The sequence below is a fragment of the Scyliorhinus canicula genome, chromosome 2, assembly GCF_902713615.1.
Source record: "Scyliorhinus canicula chromosome 2, sScyCan1.1, whole genome shotgun sequence".
NCBI classification, from domain to species: Eukaryota; Metazoa; Chordata; class Chondrichthyes; order Carcharhiniformes; family Scyliorhinidae; genus Scyliorhinus; species Scyliorhinus canicula.
Window position 1 is genome coordinate 53,746,179 of NC_052147.1, and position 18,187 is coordinate 53,764,365.

General features: G+C 48.7%; 1 protein-coding gene across 3 annotated transcripts in view; it reads left to right on the top strand.

The window, feature by feature from the left end:
- The first annotated feature begins 10,339 nt into the window (after nt 1-10,339).
- Nucleotides 10,340-18,187, top strand: part of atl1 (atlastin GTPase 1) — a 107,575-nt gene continuing 99,727 nt past the window's right edge. The window contains exon 1 of one of the 3 annotated variants that reach the window (XM_038778391.1): nt 10,340-10,557. In XM_038778391.1, the coding sequence (XP_038634319.1) occupies nt 10,509-10,557 (49 nt within the window). In that variant the 5' untranslated portion in view covers nt 10,340-10,508. Of the gene's footprint in view, nt 10,558-14,460; nt 14,593-18,187 lie in introns of those variants that run through there. The other 2 variants (XM_038778377.1, XM_038778385.1) reach the window with 2 other exon arrangements.

Here is an 18,187-nt window from a genome sequence, read left to right on the forward strand (position 1 = left end):
GAAATTAAACCTCACTTATAACAAGGAGAAATGCGTTTTCTGCACAACCAGACTAGCCATCCTCGGCTATATCGTGGAAAACGGAGTCCTGGGCCCAGACCCGGACCGTATGCGCCCCCTCATAGAACTCCCCCTCCCTCATTGTCCCAAGGCCCTCAAACGGTGCTTGGGTTTCTTTTCCTACTACGCCCAGTGGGCCCTCAATATGCGGACAAAGCCCGCCCACTCTTTAAGGCCACACTATTTCCCCCGTCAGCTGAGGTGCGCCAGGCCTTCAACTGCATCAAGGAGGACATCACCAAGGCGGCCATGTGGGCGGTGGATGAATCCACTCCATTTCAGGTTGAAAGCGATGCCTCAGAGGGAGCTCTAGCAGCCACCTTACATCAGGCAGGAAGGCCAGTTGCATTTTTCTCCCGTACCCTCTCCGCTTCAGAACTCCGACACTCGGCAGTTGAAAAAGAAGCACAAGCCATTGTGGAGGCTATTCGTCACTGGAGGCACTACCTCGCAGGTAGGAGGTTCACCCTCATCACCGATCGGTTGCCTTTATGTTTGACAACTCGCAAAGGGGCAAAATTAAAAACGATAAAATCCTGCGGTGGAGGATCGAACTCTCCACCTATAGCTACGATATTAAGTATCGACCGGGGAAGCTCAACGAGCCCCCAGATGCCCTATCCCGCGGGACATGCGCCAGCGTGCAGATCGACCGTCTGAAAGTCATCCACAACGACCTCTGCCACCCGGGGGTCACCCGGCTCATCCACTACATCAAAGCCCAAAATCTGCCTTTCTCCACTGAGGAGGTAAAAGCCGTCACCAGAGACTGCCCGATCTGTGCGGAGTGCAAACCGCACTTCTATAGACCAGGCAGGGCCCACCTGGTCAAGGCTTCTAGGCCCTTTGAATGCCTCGCGATCGATTTCAAAGGGCCACGCCCCTCAACTAACAGGAACGTTTACTTCTTAAACGTCATAGATGAGTTCTCCCGCTTCCCATTTGCTATCCCGTGCCCCGATATGACCTCCCACACAGTCATTAGGGCCCTGCATAGTATCTTCACCCTGTTTGGTTTCCCCAGCTACGTGCACAGCGACCGGGGTTCGTCCTTCATGAGCGACGAGCTGCGTCAGTACCTGCTCGACAAGGGCATCGCCTCGAGCAGGACTAGCAGCTACAACCCCAGGGGGAACGGGCAGGTGGAGAGGGAGAATGCGACGGTCTGGAAGACCGTCCTACTGACCCTCCGGTCCAGGAATCTCCAAGTCTCCCATTGGCAGGAAGTCCTCCCAGACGCGCTCCACGCTATTAGGTCCCTCTTATGCACAGCAACCAATCAGACCCCTCACGAGAGGCTCTTCATTTTTTCCAGGGGCACTACCATGGGGGTCTCACTCCCGGCATGGCTGAAGACACCGGGCCCTGTACTCCTGAGGAAGCATGTCAGGGCGCACAAAACTGGCCCCCTTGTTGTGAAGGTGCGCCTGCTTCACTCCAACCCTTGTACGCCTTCGTCAAGTTCCCCGACGGCCGTCAGGACACCGTATCCCTCTGGGCCTTGCACCCGCCAGGTCCAGCATCCCCTCTATCACTACAGATGCACCCCTCACCCTAAAACCCATCCTGCCGCCCCCTGCTCCCGAGCCCACTAGCTCGCTGCATCGGTTCCGCGCAACCCAGCCGCCCCCTTGCGCTCCCAAACCCATTGAGCCCACTAGCTCGCTCCACCTGTTCCGCGCGCCCGCACCGGCTAACCCCCAGCGCCCTCAGTCCCCAGTCGAACCAGACGGGTATGGAGCTCGGACGAGATCTTCCCTGGAGTCCGCCATCGTACCCCAACCCACAACACCCGTCCAGCCACCGCAAGAGGCTGCAACCCCGGTGCTCCGCAGATCGCAGCGGACAGTCCAACCACCGGACAGACTCAATTTATGAACCACCACCCCCGCCGGACTTGATTTTTTGTAGGGGGTGAATGTGGTGAATGTAACTCCGTAATTCACTCTGTGTTGTATATACATGAGATCATGCATTTGTAAGCGCAGTTGCGTTGCCCGACCACGAGGGGGAGTAGTGCTGGGAATGCTTAGGAGTTTGTACAGGGCTCCACTCTTGGCTCCGTCCACGACTCCTCCCCCTGGACTGCTGTATAAATACCAATGCTCAGAGCCAGTCGTTCAGTTCATCGAGAGTTCAACGCAGAACAGGCTGGCTCTGTTGTAAGTAGATTAAAACCACTGTTCATATCTTAAAGCACGTGTCTAGTGAATTGATGGTTCCATCACTCTGCTTGAGCCTCCTCCTAGCTTACCTCATTTAAATCTATGAGCAATGAGATTAATCTATTTAGAATTTAAAAAGTGCCATATGACCATTCATAAAAGCATTTTGAGGGGCGGTACGGTGGTGCAGTGGTTAGCACTGCTGGCCTACTGTGCCGAGGACCTGGGTTCGATTTCTGTCTGTGTGGAGTTTGTTCATTCTCCCCATGTCTGGGTGGGTCTCACCCCTACAACCTAAAAAGATGTGCAGGGTAGGTGGATTGGCCACTCTAAATTACCCCTTTATTGGAAAAGAAAAGAATTGGGCACTTATGGGTCCCTGGAGGAGGTGGTGGAAGCAGGTACCATGGTTGAATTTCGCAACAAGGAAGCAAGGTCAGAACGAATTTTTAAATGCCACTTTTCGGGAGGCTCGAAGTTTTTAAAGCAGGCTTAGAAGATTGGGCCAAGTATGCTGAGCGGATGTGCTTCTTTTATTCAGGCCAATGCCATTACAGACGATGACCAACAAAAGATGATGCTCCTGACCGCCTGTGGAACCCCTACCTTTAACGTCATCAAAAGCCTGAACTACCATGCGGCCCCAGACTCCAAGACCTTTGACGAGCTTGTAGTACTTGTGATGGATCATTATGACCACAAACTGTCGGTGATAGTACAGAGGTACAGGTTCAACACGGCTGGGTGAACCCCGGGAGAGTCGGTCACGAATCATTGACACCCCTATGCAAGCTGGCCGGGTATTGCGACTATGGGCCATCCCTTCCGGAGATGCTGAAGGAGCCCCTTGTGTCTGAACCTTCTTTGGACTTGAAAAAGATCTGAGGGATATCCCTCTCGTGTGAAAACGCAGAGAAGGGAGTCCAGGAACTCCAGGGCTCACTAGATAGGGGCTGGTTTAGCACAGTGGGCTAAGACAGCTGGCTTGTAATGCAGAACAAGACCAGCAGCGTGGGTTCAATTCCCGTTCCAGCCTCCCAGAACAGGTGCCGGAATGTGGCAACTAGGGGCTTTTCACAGTAACTTCATTGAAGCCTACTTGTGACAATAAGCTGTTATTATTATTATTATTATTATGTGGAGGTGAATAGTGTTTGACGCCCCCTATTCCAGAGAGCAATGCTCCCTAAGAGTAGAGCCTGTGGGATCCAGCCACCGCCCGAGCAGCGTCAGGCCCAGACCCATGGGCCGAGGACCTCTACAGCCAGCGAGACAGCTCCCCTTAGACCCAAGAGGAGGACTCATGGGGGTGCTGCACCACATTGGGACCAGGAACGCCAGAACTGTCAGCAAGCATGTCACCCAGGTCAGAGGACACTCCCACCCAGAGCCATGGCTTTATACCTGGCACAACTGGAAGAGGACAAGTGAATGCAGCTAAACTGCATTGCAGCACCAAGGGTAACCCTCATCAAAATCACATTCCAGGTTAATGGCCACCCGTTAGAGATGGAAATTGACACAGGGGCTGCTGCCTTGGTCATAGGCCATCAAATGTAAAGGAAAACCGTCCAGGTATCCAATGCCTGGACCTAAGGGACTCTAAGGCACGTTTGGCAATATATACGGGAGATCCGCTGGCCATCACAGGCACAACGACAACTCCGGTTGCCTACGGGCAGTAATCCGTTTGGTTGCCACTGATAGTGGTACAAGAGCCCAGACCCAGTTTGTTGGGCCGTGACTGGTGGTAGAGGCTCCACCTTGACTGGAGACAGATTTTCAAAGTGGGCACTACGGGATTGTGCGTGGTCCTGGGGCAATACCCAGATGTTTTCCAGGATGTCTTGGAGAAAATGAAGGGAGCCATGGCCAAAATTTACGTGGACCCAGAAGCCCAAACTAAGTACTTCAGGGCCCAGACCATTCACTATTGTCAAAAGTGGATGATGAGCTCAGCCGGCTGGAAAGCCTGAGGATTATTCATCCTGTACAGTTCGTGGAGTGTGGAGCTCCAATGCTGAAGCCGGATAAAACCACCCGCCTGTGTGGCGATTACAAATTGACGGTGAGCAAGGCCTCTCGGTTGGATGGGTGCCCGATGCAGTGCATGGAGGACCTCTATGTAAAGTTGGTTGGGGGTCACTCCTTCTCCAAATTAGACATGAGCTATGTGATGTGTTGGGTAAGCTGGGTCTGCGAGGACTGCGTTTACTGCAGCAGTGAGAGAGACAGGCTTTCAACACTTGAAGAAATGCAACTCGATTTTATTGAACTCTTAACTATCATGCATACTTTAACTGTGGGTTGACACTATGCTGACTTGACTGGAGACCTGAGGCTAACCTGACCAGACTATCTTTCTACCTCATGGTGTATGTTCTAGTTGTTGCTCACAGGCTCTGGCTGTCTCAGAGACTGGATCCCAAGAGAGAGGGAAAACTAGTGCCCTCTGGCTTTATAGTGGTTGTGTCCTGTCTGGTGATTGGCTGCTGTGTTCTGTGTGTTCATTGGTCATCCTGTGTGTCAATCACTGACTGTCTGTGCACCATCATATACTTGTGTGTATATTATGACACTATGCATACCTCCAATTGGGAGTTGGATATGGCGTTCAGGAGATAAGTGACCATCAATGCCCCCCGGGGTCTTTATGAATACACCACGCTTCCATTTGGGGTATCGTCCTCCTGTGCGATCTTTGAGCGGGTTATGGAGAGCATCCTGCAAGAGCCCTGAAGGGTGACAGTTTAGTTGGACGACATCCTGATTGTTGAAACTACTGAGAAGGAACACCTGTATAATTAGAGGAAGTCCTCACCAGTTCTTTGAGGCAGGTGTCCGCCTAAGAAGTGTGTATATCACGCTAAATTGATCACATACCTAGGGTATCGGGTCCACAAGGACGTCTTGCACCCAATGGAGGAGAAGTTATGAACTATCAAGCATGCCCCATGCCTGAGAATATATCCAAACAGTCGTCATTCCTCGCACTCGTAAATTACTATTGCAAATTCAACCTGAACTTGGTAACCATAGAATCATTCCAAGGGCCGGTGCAGACTCGATGGGCCGAATGGCCTCCTTCTGCACTGTAAATTCTATGATTGTCTCCCACGACCAGCATGTCCAGTCCATCGAGGAACCTATTCTATGGTTTGACGATCACCCAAGACCTACCTAAGCCCACACTTCCACCCTATCCTCATAACCCCACCTAACCTTTTTTGGACACGAAGGGCAATTTAGCATAGCCAATCCACCTAACCCTGCATACCTTTGGACTGTGGGAGAAAACTGGAGCACCCAGAGGAATCCGACGCAGACACGGGGAGAATGTGCAGACTCCACACAGACAGTAACCCAAATCGGAATTGAACCTGGGATCCCGGTGCTGTGAAGCCATAGTGCTAACCACTATGATAGTGTGCTGCCCTTACCATGCTGGCACCGGTACGTGCACTCCTAAAAAAACACGGTGGCATAGTGGTTAGCACTGCTGCCTCACAGCACCAGGGATCCGGGTTCAATTCCAACCTTGGGTGACTGTGTGGAGTTTACACATTCTCCTCATGTCTGCGTGGGTTTCCTTTGGGTGTTCTGGTTTCCTTCCACAGTCCAAAGACATGCAGTTTAAGTAGATTGGCCATGCTAAATTGCGCCTTAGTGTCCAAAGGTTTGGTGGGTTATGGGGTTGCAGGGATGGGGTGAGCGGGGCTCAGTAAGGTGCTTTATTGGAGGGTAGACACAGACCTGATGGGCCAAATGACCTCCTTCTGCACTGCAGGAATTCCATGATCAGGAATGGGTGTGGAGGGCACTGCAAGAAGAGGTGTTTGCCAAGGTAAAGCAACAGCTATCATCCTCTAGGCTTCTAACACTTCATAACCCTTCCAGACCACTACTGATCATGTGTGATCCCTCCCCATATGGCATCGGGGTGGTGTGCCACCGGATGGACAACGGGACAGAGAGGCCAATTTCCTATGCATCAAGAACTTTGGCTGATGCAGAGCATAGGTACTTTCAGATCAAAAAGGAAGCACTGGCTGTTGTCTTTGCCGTCAAAAATTTCCACCAGTACTTTTAGGGGCAACACTATGCAATCGTAACAGACCACAAACAATTGCTCATCCTGTTCGAGGAAGACAAGACAATCTCAATGGTAGCACTGGCCAGGATTCAGCAATGGGTGCTATTATTGGTGACATTTGAGTGTGTGTTCGAGTGTCGCCCTGGCACACAAATCGCGCATGTGGATGCCTTGAGCCGACTCCCATTGCTGAAACACCCCCTGGCCCCGGCAGTAACTGACAAAGCTGTGTTGGGGCTGAATTTTATGGAAACCTTGCCGGTCACAGTCTCGCAGATTTGTGAATGGACACAAAACGACCCGTCCTTAGCAAAATTATGCCACATCGTCCTGCACGGGGAGACAACAGGGACGACTGGCTGAGGAGTTGCGGGTTTTCGCAACGAAGCAGCAAGAGCTCAGCATGAAGGACAGCATTCTCCTGTGGGAAGCCCATGTTCTGGTCCCGAGCCAAGGCAGGAAAGCCATATTGCAGGACCTGTACAATTATACCTGGGAGTGTCCAAAATGAAGATGCTCGCCAGAAGCTACATGTGGGGGTGGCCAGGACTTGATGGTGACATTGACAGGTTGGTGCAGCAGTCCAAATCGTTGGGCGTTTACCAGATGCCGTCTACCACTTCAAGGGCTACCATTGGGAACTTATGCCAATTGTTTAGCATCCACGGCATCCTGGAGGTGCTCGTTACTAATAATGGCACCCCTTTTACTGGTGAGCAATTCTCGAACTTCATGAAGATGAACGGTTTAAAACACATTCGGACTGCCCTAGACCACCCCTCTTCAAATGGTCTGGCTGAGTGGGCGTTGCAGACTTTTAAGAGATACATAAAGAAACAAGCCATGGTGTTCTTGGAGACAAATTGGCAAGGTTCCTTTTTGGTTATGGGACCACACCGCATATAACGACTGTTCTGGTGCCGGCAGTATTGCTTATAAAGATTGCTGTGGCGCCAGTAGAATTGCTGATGGGGTGAAGACTACAGATCTGTCTTGGAATAGAAATGAATAGAACAGAATCCCTACAGTGCAGAAAGAGGCTATGTGGCCCATCGAGTTTACACCAACACTTTGAAAGACTACCCTACCCAGGCCCAATCGCCCTCCCTGTGACCCTACCCTAAGGGGCACTTTAGCAAGGCCAATCCACCTAAAGTGCACATATTTGGCCTGTGGGAGGAAACTGGATCACCCGGAGGAAACCCATGCAGACACGGGGAGGACGTGCAGATTCCACAGTTACCCAAGGTCAGAATCGTACCTGGGTCCTTGGTGCTGTGAGACAGCAGTGCTAACCACTGTGCCACCATGCCACCCTTAGCCTGATGTTTCCTAATTCTGGTGGAAAGGTGGAGAGAAAACAAGATCTACAGAAAAAAATATAATTGCCAATGGAAGCTTGACAGAGGGTTCAGGCCAGGGGATATGGTGTATGTCTGGAATTTCAGAAACAGTGCCCGGTTGACACCATGGGCCGTTGTGGAGAAGATTGGACTGGTCTCTTATACAGTAAAAACCAAGGAACGGATGGTACGAAAGAACTTGGACCACCTTAAATGCAGGGAGCCCATATCAGGACCAGTTCTGCCAGAAGATCAGCTCTTTGCCCATTCTACCTGTCATCCAGGGGCCAAGGAGCAACACTCCCCAAGGACCAGGACGCAGAAATGTGCAAGACGGAAGATTTCTGGTCAGACAAGGAAATAGAAACATCCATAGACTGAGACATCAGTTTGACCAGCGAGAGACCGCCAACAGCGTCCCCCAGATGATCGGGGCAGAAGTGACATTCGCCGATATGTTACATACCCCCTGACCCGGCTATGCAACCGCTGGAAATGCAACTGTGGGTGAAGTGAAGAAGGAGGGCCCAAGGGCCTGTTCCTGTGCTGTACTTTTCTTTGTTCTTTGAGACCTCCTCCACCCTTTATGATAGAGGAACTTGCGCAGGCTTTGGGGTATGGGAGGGGATGGAGGGGTGAAATAACCCCTACGAGACCCACAGGGATGACCCAATTGATCTCCCCATGGGGTTCGTGGTATGCAACCTCCCCGGTTGAGGGGCAGAGGCCTAATAGCAGGGTCCGATGATTCGGACAAATAAAAGCCAACCAGGATCGGAACCGGCTTCTTCAGATGGTCCCGACTGGGACTTGATATACTGACAGCCACGTTGCGGTCTTGCTTTTCTTTAACCGAATAAACCAAATTTAAGGCTTAATGGGACTCCTGTGAATATTATAGTTAGAGATGGCTTTCTAATCAGGACAGGTTTGCTGACATGGTCGAGGCTGGCATTTTGAAAGGGTATATGTGGTAACCTGAGACCACAAAAAAAGTAGTCAAATGCATTGCTGTTTGAAAGAGGGAATAAATAATTAAGTTTAACAATAATAGTAACTCAGCAGAACAGTCGTAACAGTAATAACTGTGAAATATAAACAGGTACTCCAATAAAAACAGGTCTTGCTTAAAGGTCACCCTCTTGTAACCTGAAAAAGCTGGCAAAGTCTGCACATGCTCAGAACCCTCAACAGACGCCAGAGAAATAATTACATTGGAGAAAGGCTTATAAGCACACTCTGTACTCAAAATGACACTCTGTAACAGTACGTTTGAGAGAACCGTATGTTCTTGGGTCTTGAGTGATCTGGTGTGTGCCAAACCCGGCCACAAACCAGGAGAGAAGATGAGCTTAGTTGGGGTGAAGATTGAAATGACTAAGGATGAGCGCAAAGGCTTAGGGAGGAAAGATTTCTTGAAGAAAAATCGGGCAGGGCTTGAGACTGGTAATAAATTAACATTTTAAAGGAATGCTGAGAAGTGTAGTACATGATCAGATGCTCAAAGACTAGGAAAGAAATTGTGATTTGGCGATAAAGGTCACATCTCTCCATTCACTGGTAAGGTTGTAAATGAAGGTACGTTGCTGCCAGTGTTGGGGTTACGAATGAGCTGGCTGACCAATGTTGCCAATCAAGCTTGTCAACTTCTGTCAAAGTTGTGTACTTTTGAAACCCTGTAAGATACTGACCTCTAATGCCCTTTTATTCATAATAGACGGCAGCATTTTGACCTTGGTACTCCTGAATATTATTCTTTGATGAGATTCAAAGGTGTAGTTTATGTATATTTAAAATCGAAGCAAGTAAACTTTGTGCACATTCCAGGTTCAACAACTGGCATGTACCTACTGTGCCAGGGGCTGGCTTAGTGCAGTGCAGTTGGCTAGCCAGCTGGTTTGTGATGCAGAACGAGGCCAGCAGTGTGGGTTGGATTCCCGTACCGGCGGAGGTTATTCATGGATGCCCTGCCTCAGGTTAAATCGCTTATCAGTCAGCTCTCCCCCTCAAAGGGGAAAGCAGCCTCTGGTCACCTGGGACTATGGTGACTTTACCTTTTACCTACTATGACACTTGTCCACTGGGCCCAGTTCAGTTCTCCACCCAATGCTGGCATTGCAGCCGAAGACCCATCAGCACCAAGACGATATGGCCATAGATAACCCCAAACAGCTCAACGCACATCAGCTGTCACATCCCTGGTCAGTCGAGGCAATAAGTCACCATTTCTCCTCTAACCTGCCATAAGGTGGAATTCACATTTACAAGTCAGCGCGGGCTCTGCACCTGACAATGCTCTTCAGAATTCTGAGGGACCAGAAAATAATAACAATCAGTGAATAAAATCATCACGTTGCGTGGTGCTTAAAATATTCCTACGCTTCCCCTTGTACCTCGCGGCGGCATTTATTTTACCATCAAAGGAGTTTTAATTTCGCATTTTGCCATTATTTGTTTGGTTGTGATTTACGGTTCAAATAAAAACCCTACAGCAGGTCTCCCCCACCCACCCCTTGAAAATGCATTAATTTTATCCCTCTGAGAAATAACAGTCCGACCCCACCCTGTCGTAGCTACGTTTATAAATATATAATTCAGATCCCCCCCACCCCACCCCTCTTGTGTTATTACGATTAACGCTCTATCCCCCCCGCTTGAACTCTGAATGTGTGCACACTGCAACCCCCTGGTGTTTCCAGTACATTGTCTAATCCTGAGCTGCGAAAGGCTCCATCCTCACAGCTCGTCATCCTCTCAGAGAGAGAGAGAGAGAGACGCCCTTTCCAAAGGGATCCTCCTCCGGACACGGATCCACGGTGCAGACGCCGACACACACACAAAACAAAAATGGCACAGAAAAACACGGCGAGGAATCGGAAAGAAAGAAACAGCTGGGGTAAGTCAGACATCTCTGGCCGGTGCGGCCGCCGGAATGTTAAAGCCCGCGCGGAACATTGGCGCCTTCTTCGGGGGAGAAGGCGGCGGCGGCGGCCAGGAGAAGGAATCAGTGCAGGAGGCATGATGCTGTTGTGGGTTGAAAAGGGGGCGGCTGGCATTTAGCCTCCCAAGTGTTGGTTGAACAGGGCGGCTTTGAAGGACGAGCTTGGTGCCTAAAAAGGCAGCACAGAACATTAGCTAAGCCGTCGCTCTTCTTTTGAGCATTCCCCAGCCAGCCTTGCATTGGGTCTTGTGCATTATTTTTATTTTGTGGCAGAAGGCAGCGGGCTGACTCAACGCGCGGCTTGTGCTTATTCTGATAGGCCTTCAACTTGTTAGTTGAATAAATAAATACACACACACACACACAAAAAAGGAAGAATGCACGCACTGTGCACCAGCCAGGGTTTGGAGCTCGGATGCATGGCTGCGAAGGAATTTGCTGCTGCAGACGTCCTTAATTCTGCAGTGATCCGCCCTTGGAGAAGGGGCGAAATGCCTCAGTTTTTAAAGGGGTCGGCGAGAAGGAGAATCATCTCCCCGTTGCCCTTGTGCCCCCCCCCCCCCCCCCCCCCCATCCCATCCCCTCCCCTCCATCCCATCCCCTCCCCTCCCCATGTACAGTACCCAAAAAGCAGAGGCTGTGCATCTCATTATTCATCATCATCATTACCTAGCTCTTGGGAATCAAACACTTCCAGACATGTAAACCTCACCACCGCCCACAATGACGTTTGTTTTCCCACACCCGGACATGCAACACGTTGATGTAATTTTATTTCTCGCGTTTTAATTTCATGATTGGGAATGCACAACTGTAATGATTGGGGTCCAGTAGGCAGTTCACTGGACAGTGTTGCCTACTTAATGCCAAATGTTGCCTGCGTAATCTGGTGTTAACTCCACATACCGATCCAGTATGGGAAGGCATGTTTCCAGTAGATGTATAAAACAGTTGTCAAAATGACCAGGGCACCTGCTGTTGACGTTATCTGAGATCACATGTTTTCGTGGTAATTCTCTCCCCTTCACCACCACTGGAACCCTAGATTTCCCCCCCAAACTGGTGACCACCCAGTTCATCTTTCTGACTTCCAATTTAGCTTGTATTGTTTCATATTGCTATTAGTCTCTCTCTGCAGATAGCATCCCCTCACCTAGAAATCTACTGTCATGAGCCCGGTTCTGAAAAGCTAAAGCCATGACTCACCATCCTTGCCAACTTTCCTTTCCACTCCAAAGTTCTGAACTGTGTTCTTGCCGACCAAATTCATGCCCACCTTTCCCAGAACTGAGGGGTTGGAGCCCTTCCAATCAGGTTGCCATCCGTGTCACAGGAATGTAAAGTCACCATAGTGAGGGCCACAGTCTCCCTTTCAGAGGAGAGCTTGACTGGTGGTGATTTAACCTGAGGATCACAACACCTCGGGCGAGGGGCAAGGTTGAAGAACCTCAGCCGGTACAGGAATTGAACCCGCGCTGTTGGCATCGCTCTGCATCACAAACCAGCTGTCCAGGCAACTGTGCTATAATACAAAATAGCTCTTATCAAAGTCATAAGTGACATCCTATGAGACTGTGCCAAAGGTGAACTATCCCTCTTCATCCTCAAACTGAGACATGTTGGACCACACCCTCCTCCACTCCTCTCCACCGTCATCCAACTGGGTTGGACTGCGTTTGCCTGATGGCGTTCTTATCTATCTAAATCATGGCCAAAGAATCATCAGCAGTGGCTTCTCATTCCTCTCCTACACCATTACCTCTGGTGTTCTTCAAGGATCTGTCCTTGCCCCTCCCTTTCTCATTTACATGCTGCGCCTCTGTTACATCAACTCAAAACATAGCATCTGTTTTCACATGACACTGATGACATCAAGCTCTATCTCACAACCACCTGTCTTGACACCACTAAATTGTCAGGCTGCTTGGCTGACATCCTGGATTGGGGAACAGACCTTTGCTTTGACTATGCACTGGTAAGACTGAAGCCATTGGTCAGGATTTTCTAGCCGCACCCACCACAGGGATCTTCCAGTCTCAGCAAAAGTCAGTGGACTCCCACGGTGGGTGCCGCCATGGTGGGGCTGCACGGTGGCACAGTGGTTAGCACCGCTGCCTCACAGCACCAAGGACCCGGTTTTGATTCAGGCCTTGGGTGGCTGTCTGTGCGGAGTTTGCACTTTCTCCCCGTGTCTGTGTGGCTTTCCTCCGGGTGCTCCGGTTTCCTCCCACAGACCGAAGATGTGTGGGGTAGGTGGATTGGCCGAGCTAATTTGTTGTTTAATGTCCAAAATAAAATGTGGGGTTACAGGATTGGGCGGGGAAGTGGGCCTAGGTAGAGTGCTCTTACAGAGGGTCGGTGTGGACTCGATGGGCCGAACGACCTCCTTCTGCACTGTAGGGATTCTATGAAATCTCAGCCATTGCTTTTGTTCTTGCTACAAACCCCATTCCTTAGCCACAAATCCTATTTCTCACCCTGGCAACTTTCTGAGACTGAGCCAGACTGATCACAACTTCAGTGTCATATTTCACCTCAAGGTGAGCTTCCAGCTACATATCTACGCCATCAGTAATAATACCCATTTCCATCTCATGACCCTGGCCCTGCCTCAGCTCACCTGGTGCTGAAGCTATCATCACAATTTGTTATCTCTAGTCTTATTCTAGTGCACTCCCAGATGTCTTTGCAGGTCCCACCCTCTGTAAACTTGAGGTCATCCAAAAACCTGCTGCCTACCTCGCAGCATATCTTGTTCACCCATCACCCCCATGCTCACTGACCTATATTGGCTGCTGATTGAGCAACACCAATTTCAAATTCTGATCCTCCTTGTTTTCAGATCTCCTCATGCCCTATTCCCCTCTACCTCTGTAATCTCCTCCAGCACACCAACCCTTCAAGTTATCTACACTCCTCCCATTCTGATCTTTTAAGCAACCATGATTTTAATCATTCCCCAGTGACAGCTGGGCCTTCAGCCACAAGGTCCTAAATTCTGGAATTTCCTCTCTCTTCATCTCTCTCTTCCTTTAACATGCTTCTTAAAACCCTACCCGTTTTACCAGGCCATCTCTTAATGTGACTCTGTGTCTAATTTTGTTTGATAGTCCTTGAAACGTTGTATTACATTAAAGATGCTGTTTAAATGCAAGTTATTGTTGCAGTAGTCTGTTATTAGTGCTGTCTTTCTTTTATTAGAACTTATGGTAAGCTCAGGGGCTGGTTTAGCTCACTGGGCTAAATCGCTGGCTTTTAAAGCAGGCCAGCAGCACGGTTCGATTCCCGTACCAGCCTCTCCGGACAGGCGCCGGAATGTGGTGACTAGGGCTTTTCACAATAACTTCATTGAAGCCTACTCATGACAATACGCAATTTTCATTTCATTTCATTTCATAGATTGAAGAACAAGAAGCAATTTTGGAGAAAGGAAGGAAACAGAAGGGTGGTCAAAATTTTCCACTCTGTAGAGCTGGTGGAATTGTTATGAAGGCTGTGAAATATAGTTTCAGAGCTGAACCAGGTAGCATAGTAGATGGAAGAGAGCTATGGACAAATGAGGTAATAAGTAGAAATTGTGAAGCATCAGTAATAGAATCATAGAGTCCCTACAGTGCAGAAGGAGGCCATTCGGCTCATCGAATCAGCACCGACCCTCTGAAAGAGCACCCTACCAAGGCCCGCTCCCCCACCGCAACCCTGCACACTGATCGTGGGCAATCCACCTAACCTGCACATTTTTGGACACTAAAAGGCAATTTTAACACGGCCAATCCACCTCACCTGCATAACTTTGGGACTGTGGGAGGAAACCGGAGAACCCGGAGGAAACCCATGCAGCCACAGGGAGAACGCACAAACTCCACACGACAGCCACCCAAGGCCAGAATTGAACCCGGTTCATTCTGTCACCATGCTGAACCAGTGGGTAGCATGTGGACATGCCAAGAGGAATAATGAAACCGACCCATCAAAACAAGCATTGGCAAGGTCAGTGACAAAGTGGTGTTTCTCTGGAGATGTGAAAGTTATGAGAAATGCAACATGTTCCAAAGAGGTCAACGGATCAGAAGCAGAGAAGTGCTGAGAGTTGTGGCCGGGGGATAGAACACAAGTATTCAAAATATTCCCAATGGTATGGGACAGGAGTTATGTCTCCACTCTCCTCACCATCAGAGACCAAACTAGCCTTGACCCTTATTTTAGCATTCACTCATAAAATTAAAGCTTCATCTACTCTAGCCCTGTTGGTGGGACAACATATTACGAGAGAGATCTGGGCGTGCAGGTCCACAGATCCTTAAAAGTGGCAGCATCGGTGGAAATGGTGGTAAAGAAAGCATATGGCATGCTTGCATTCATAGAATTCAAGAGCAGACGTTTTTCCATTTAACCAAGCCAAACAACACACACATTAAGTTTGTGATACTTTGCTGATGCAGAATAGCTCGCTGTCATACATGTCAATGTAATAATCACTGGGCTTAAAAAGTGGAGGCTTTGGAGAGAATACAGAAAAGGTTTACCAGGATGTTGCCTGGTATGAAGGGTATTAGCTATGAGGAGAGATTGAATCAACTGGGATTGTTCTCCCTAGAGCAGGGGTGGGCAAACTTTTCTGTGCAAGGGCCACATTCAGAAATTCACAATTCACAAAGGGCCGCATAGTATATTAAGTAAAATAATTACTTCACCCGGTTATGATTCTGGGCGCCTCATATAGAACATAGAACAGCACAGAACAGGCCCTTCGGCCCTCGACGTTGTGCCGAGCAATGATCACCCTACTCAAGTCAACGTATCCACCCTATACCAGTAAGTAACCCAACAGCCCCCCCCATTAACCTTAAAAAAAAATTAAAAAAAAAAAAAAAATTTTTTTTAAAACAAATTTTTTTTTTTTTTAATGACTTGGTGGGCCGCAGAAATACCTTTGGCGGGCCGCATGCGGCCCGCGGGCCGTAGTTTGCCCACCTCTGCCCTAGAGAGACGGAAGCCGAGGGGCAACCTGATAGAAGTTTATAAAATTATTAGGAGTATAGATAGGGTGAACAATCAGAGGTTTTTTCCCAGGGTGGAAATGACAATTACAAGGGGGCACAAGTTCAACGTGAGGGAGGATACGTTCAGTGGAGATGTGCGGGGGCAGTTTTTTTTACACAGAGGGCGGTGGTGGCCTGGATTGCACTGCCAAGTGAGCTGGTTGAGGCAAATAAGTTAGCGACTTTTAAGACTTATCCGGATAGTCACATGAACAGACGGGGTATAGAGGATACAGGCAGTTAGTCTAGATAAGACATGTGATCGGCGCAGGCTTGGAGGGCCGAAGGGCCTGTTCCTGTGCTGTATTGTCCTTTGTTCTTTATTCTTTGTTAAATAGGGAATAGTCCACTGAGATCAGCTAAAGTATGGGATAAGAATGAAAGCTGGTATTTCCAAAAGGCAACATTGCCTTCAACAAAGGCAACATGATGACTCTACCCCTTAGTTCCTTCCTGTAGAGGATCCAGTCATTTTTCAGTGGAGTAGGAGGATGATTTCAGAGTTCAGAAGACTCTGCTCCCCAGACCATACTTTGCATTTCAATTGTCTCTTTGGTTCGCCCAAGACTGGTAAATGTTTGTAGGCTGATTCATTTGATTTGAAAAATGAAATGAAAATGAAAATTGCTTATTGAGTAGGCTTCAATGAAGTTACTGTGAAAAGCCCCTAGTCGCCACATTCTGGCGCCTGTCCGGGGAGGCTGGTACGGGAATCAAACCGTGCTGCTGGCCTGCTTGGTCTGCTTTAAAAGCCAGCGATTTAGCCCATTGAGCTAAACCAGCCCCATCTGATTTGGAACTTAATGCGGTTCTATGGTAAGAAATAGAATTAGTATGAAGAATACATAGCAGGGATAAACTGAAGATGAACATGTCAGTAAATCAATGACACATCAGTTTAGTTCAGTGGTAACGTTCCACCTTCTGGGTAAGAAGGATTGCATTTGAACCAGAACATCAATCATATCATCTGGGTTAACACTCCAGTGCAGTCCCGAGGGAATGTAATATTGTGTTAAGTTCTACCTTTCAGATGAGATGTGAATATGAGGCCCTTTCCATCTATTCAGGTGGGTCTTAAAGAATTCAAGAGCAGAAGTTTTTCCATTTCACCAGGCCAAACAACACACACATTAAGTTTGTTTAACTTTGCTGGTGCAGAATAGCTAGATGCCATACATGTCAATGTAATAATCACTGGGCTTAAAAAGTAATTAATTGTTCGAAGTGCCTTGAGGCATTTTAACCATGAGGTAACATGCTAGAATAAATACAGATATTTCTTAAGACAAACCAATCATAAAATCTTATGTTCCTTTTCAAGTGCAGGTTAAATCAGGAATTCTATAAAGAAACAGCATATATTTCTCTACTAAGAAGTAAAATGGAAAGTAATTACATTGATATAGTTCAACGAAGAGATCTGCAAACATAACTGAAAGTGCAGGTCAGGACAGATAAGTTAACATTTGGGTGTGGACCTTCCTGTTTTGAGAAAGGGTTTGCCATTGAAATGTTTATAAAAAATAAATTTAGAGTGCCCAGTTCATTCCAATTAAGGAGCAATTTAGAGTGGCCAATCCACCTACCCTGCACATCTTTGGGTTGTGGGGATGAGACCCACGTAGACATGGGAAGAATGCAAATTCCAGAGAGAGGGACAGTGACCCAGGGCCGGGATTGAACCCCGGTCCTCAGCTCCGTGAGGCAGAAGTGCTAACCACTGCACCACTGTGCCGCCCCTGCACTTTAAATGTTAACTCCTCTGTTCTCTGCACAGTTTCTGACTGACTCACTGGCCAGAATTTAATGTTGGCGACGGGGTTTTGTCCGCTACTCAGAGAATCATCAGGAAGCCTGTGGTGACTCCGCTGGAGAAACCTACTGGAATTAAGTCCACATCAGTCTCTTAACTGGCCGATGTTAGGCCTTCCCTGGGACTTAGGACCCTGGTGGCAAAGATGCCATACCCCAAGAACTGTCAGCCAATAAACGTCAGCACTCCATTGTCGGTCAGCACCACCAGTAATGCATCCACTTGAGGCTTTGAATTGTCAAGGGACCCAGGCCACAGGCAAGTGAGGGCACAATCAGGGTCGTAAGGAATGGGTCTTTGACTATGGGAGGAAGAGGTTTAAAAGAAAGGGTGGTGGGAGGGTTTCTCTCAGCAGCATATTCTTGATGACATGTCTCTCGATTAGGGAATGTGGTTTTAATTGAGGGACTTCCCCTGGCTTGGGTTTGAATTTTGAGCTTCCCTCGTGGTGACCCCCCTGCCCGCTATTGGTATTCAATCAGCAAAAACAAGCTGAGGCTTAAATGTGTGTTAATTGGCCACTTAGGGGCCTCAATCAGCATCCACAAGCCTTCCCAACCAGGAGCTTAATTGGGAGGGGGTGGGAAGGCAGTGGTGTCCCCACCCAACAATCTCCTGCCAGATTAAATAACTTCCCACCTCCAAACCCACTGCTAGGATGTGGGGCATTAAATTGCACCTACTGTGCTTCCAACATTACCTGTTTTTGTTTTAGATTTCGAGCCAT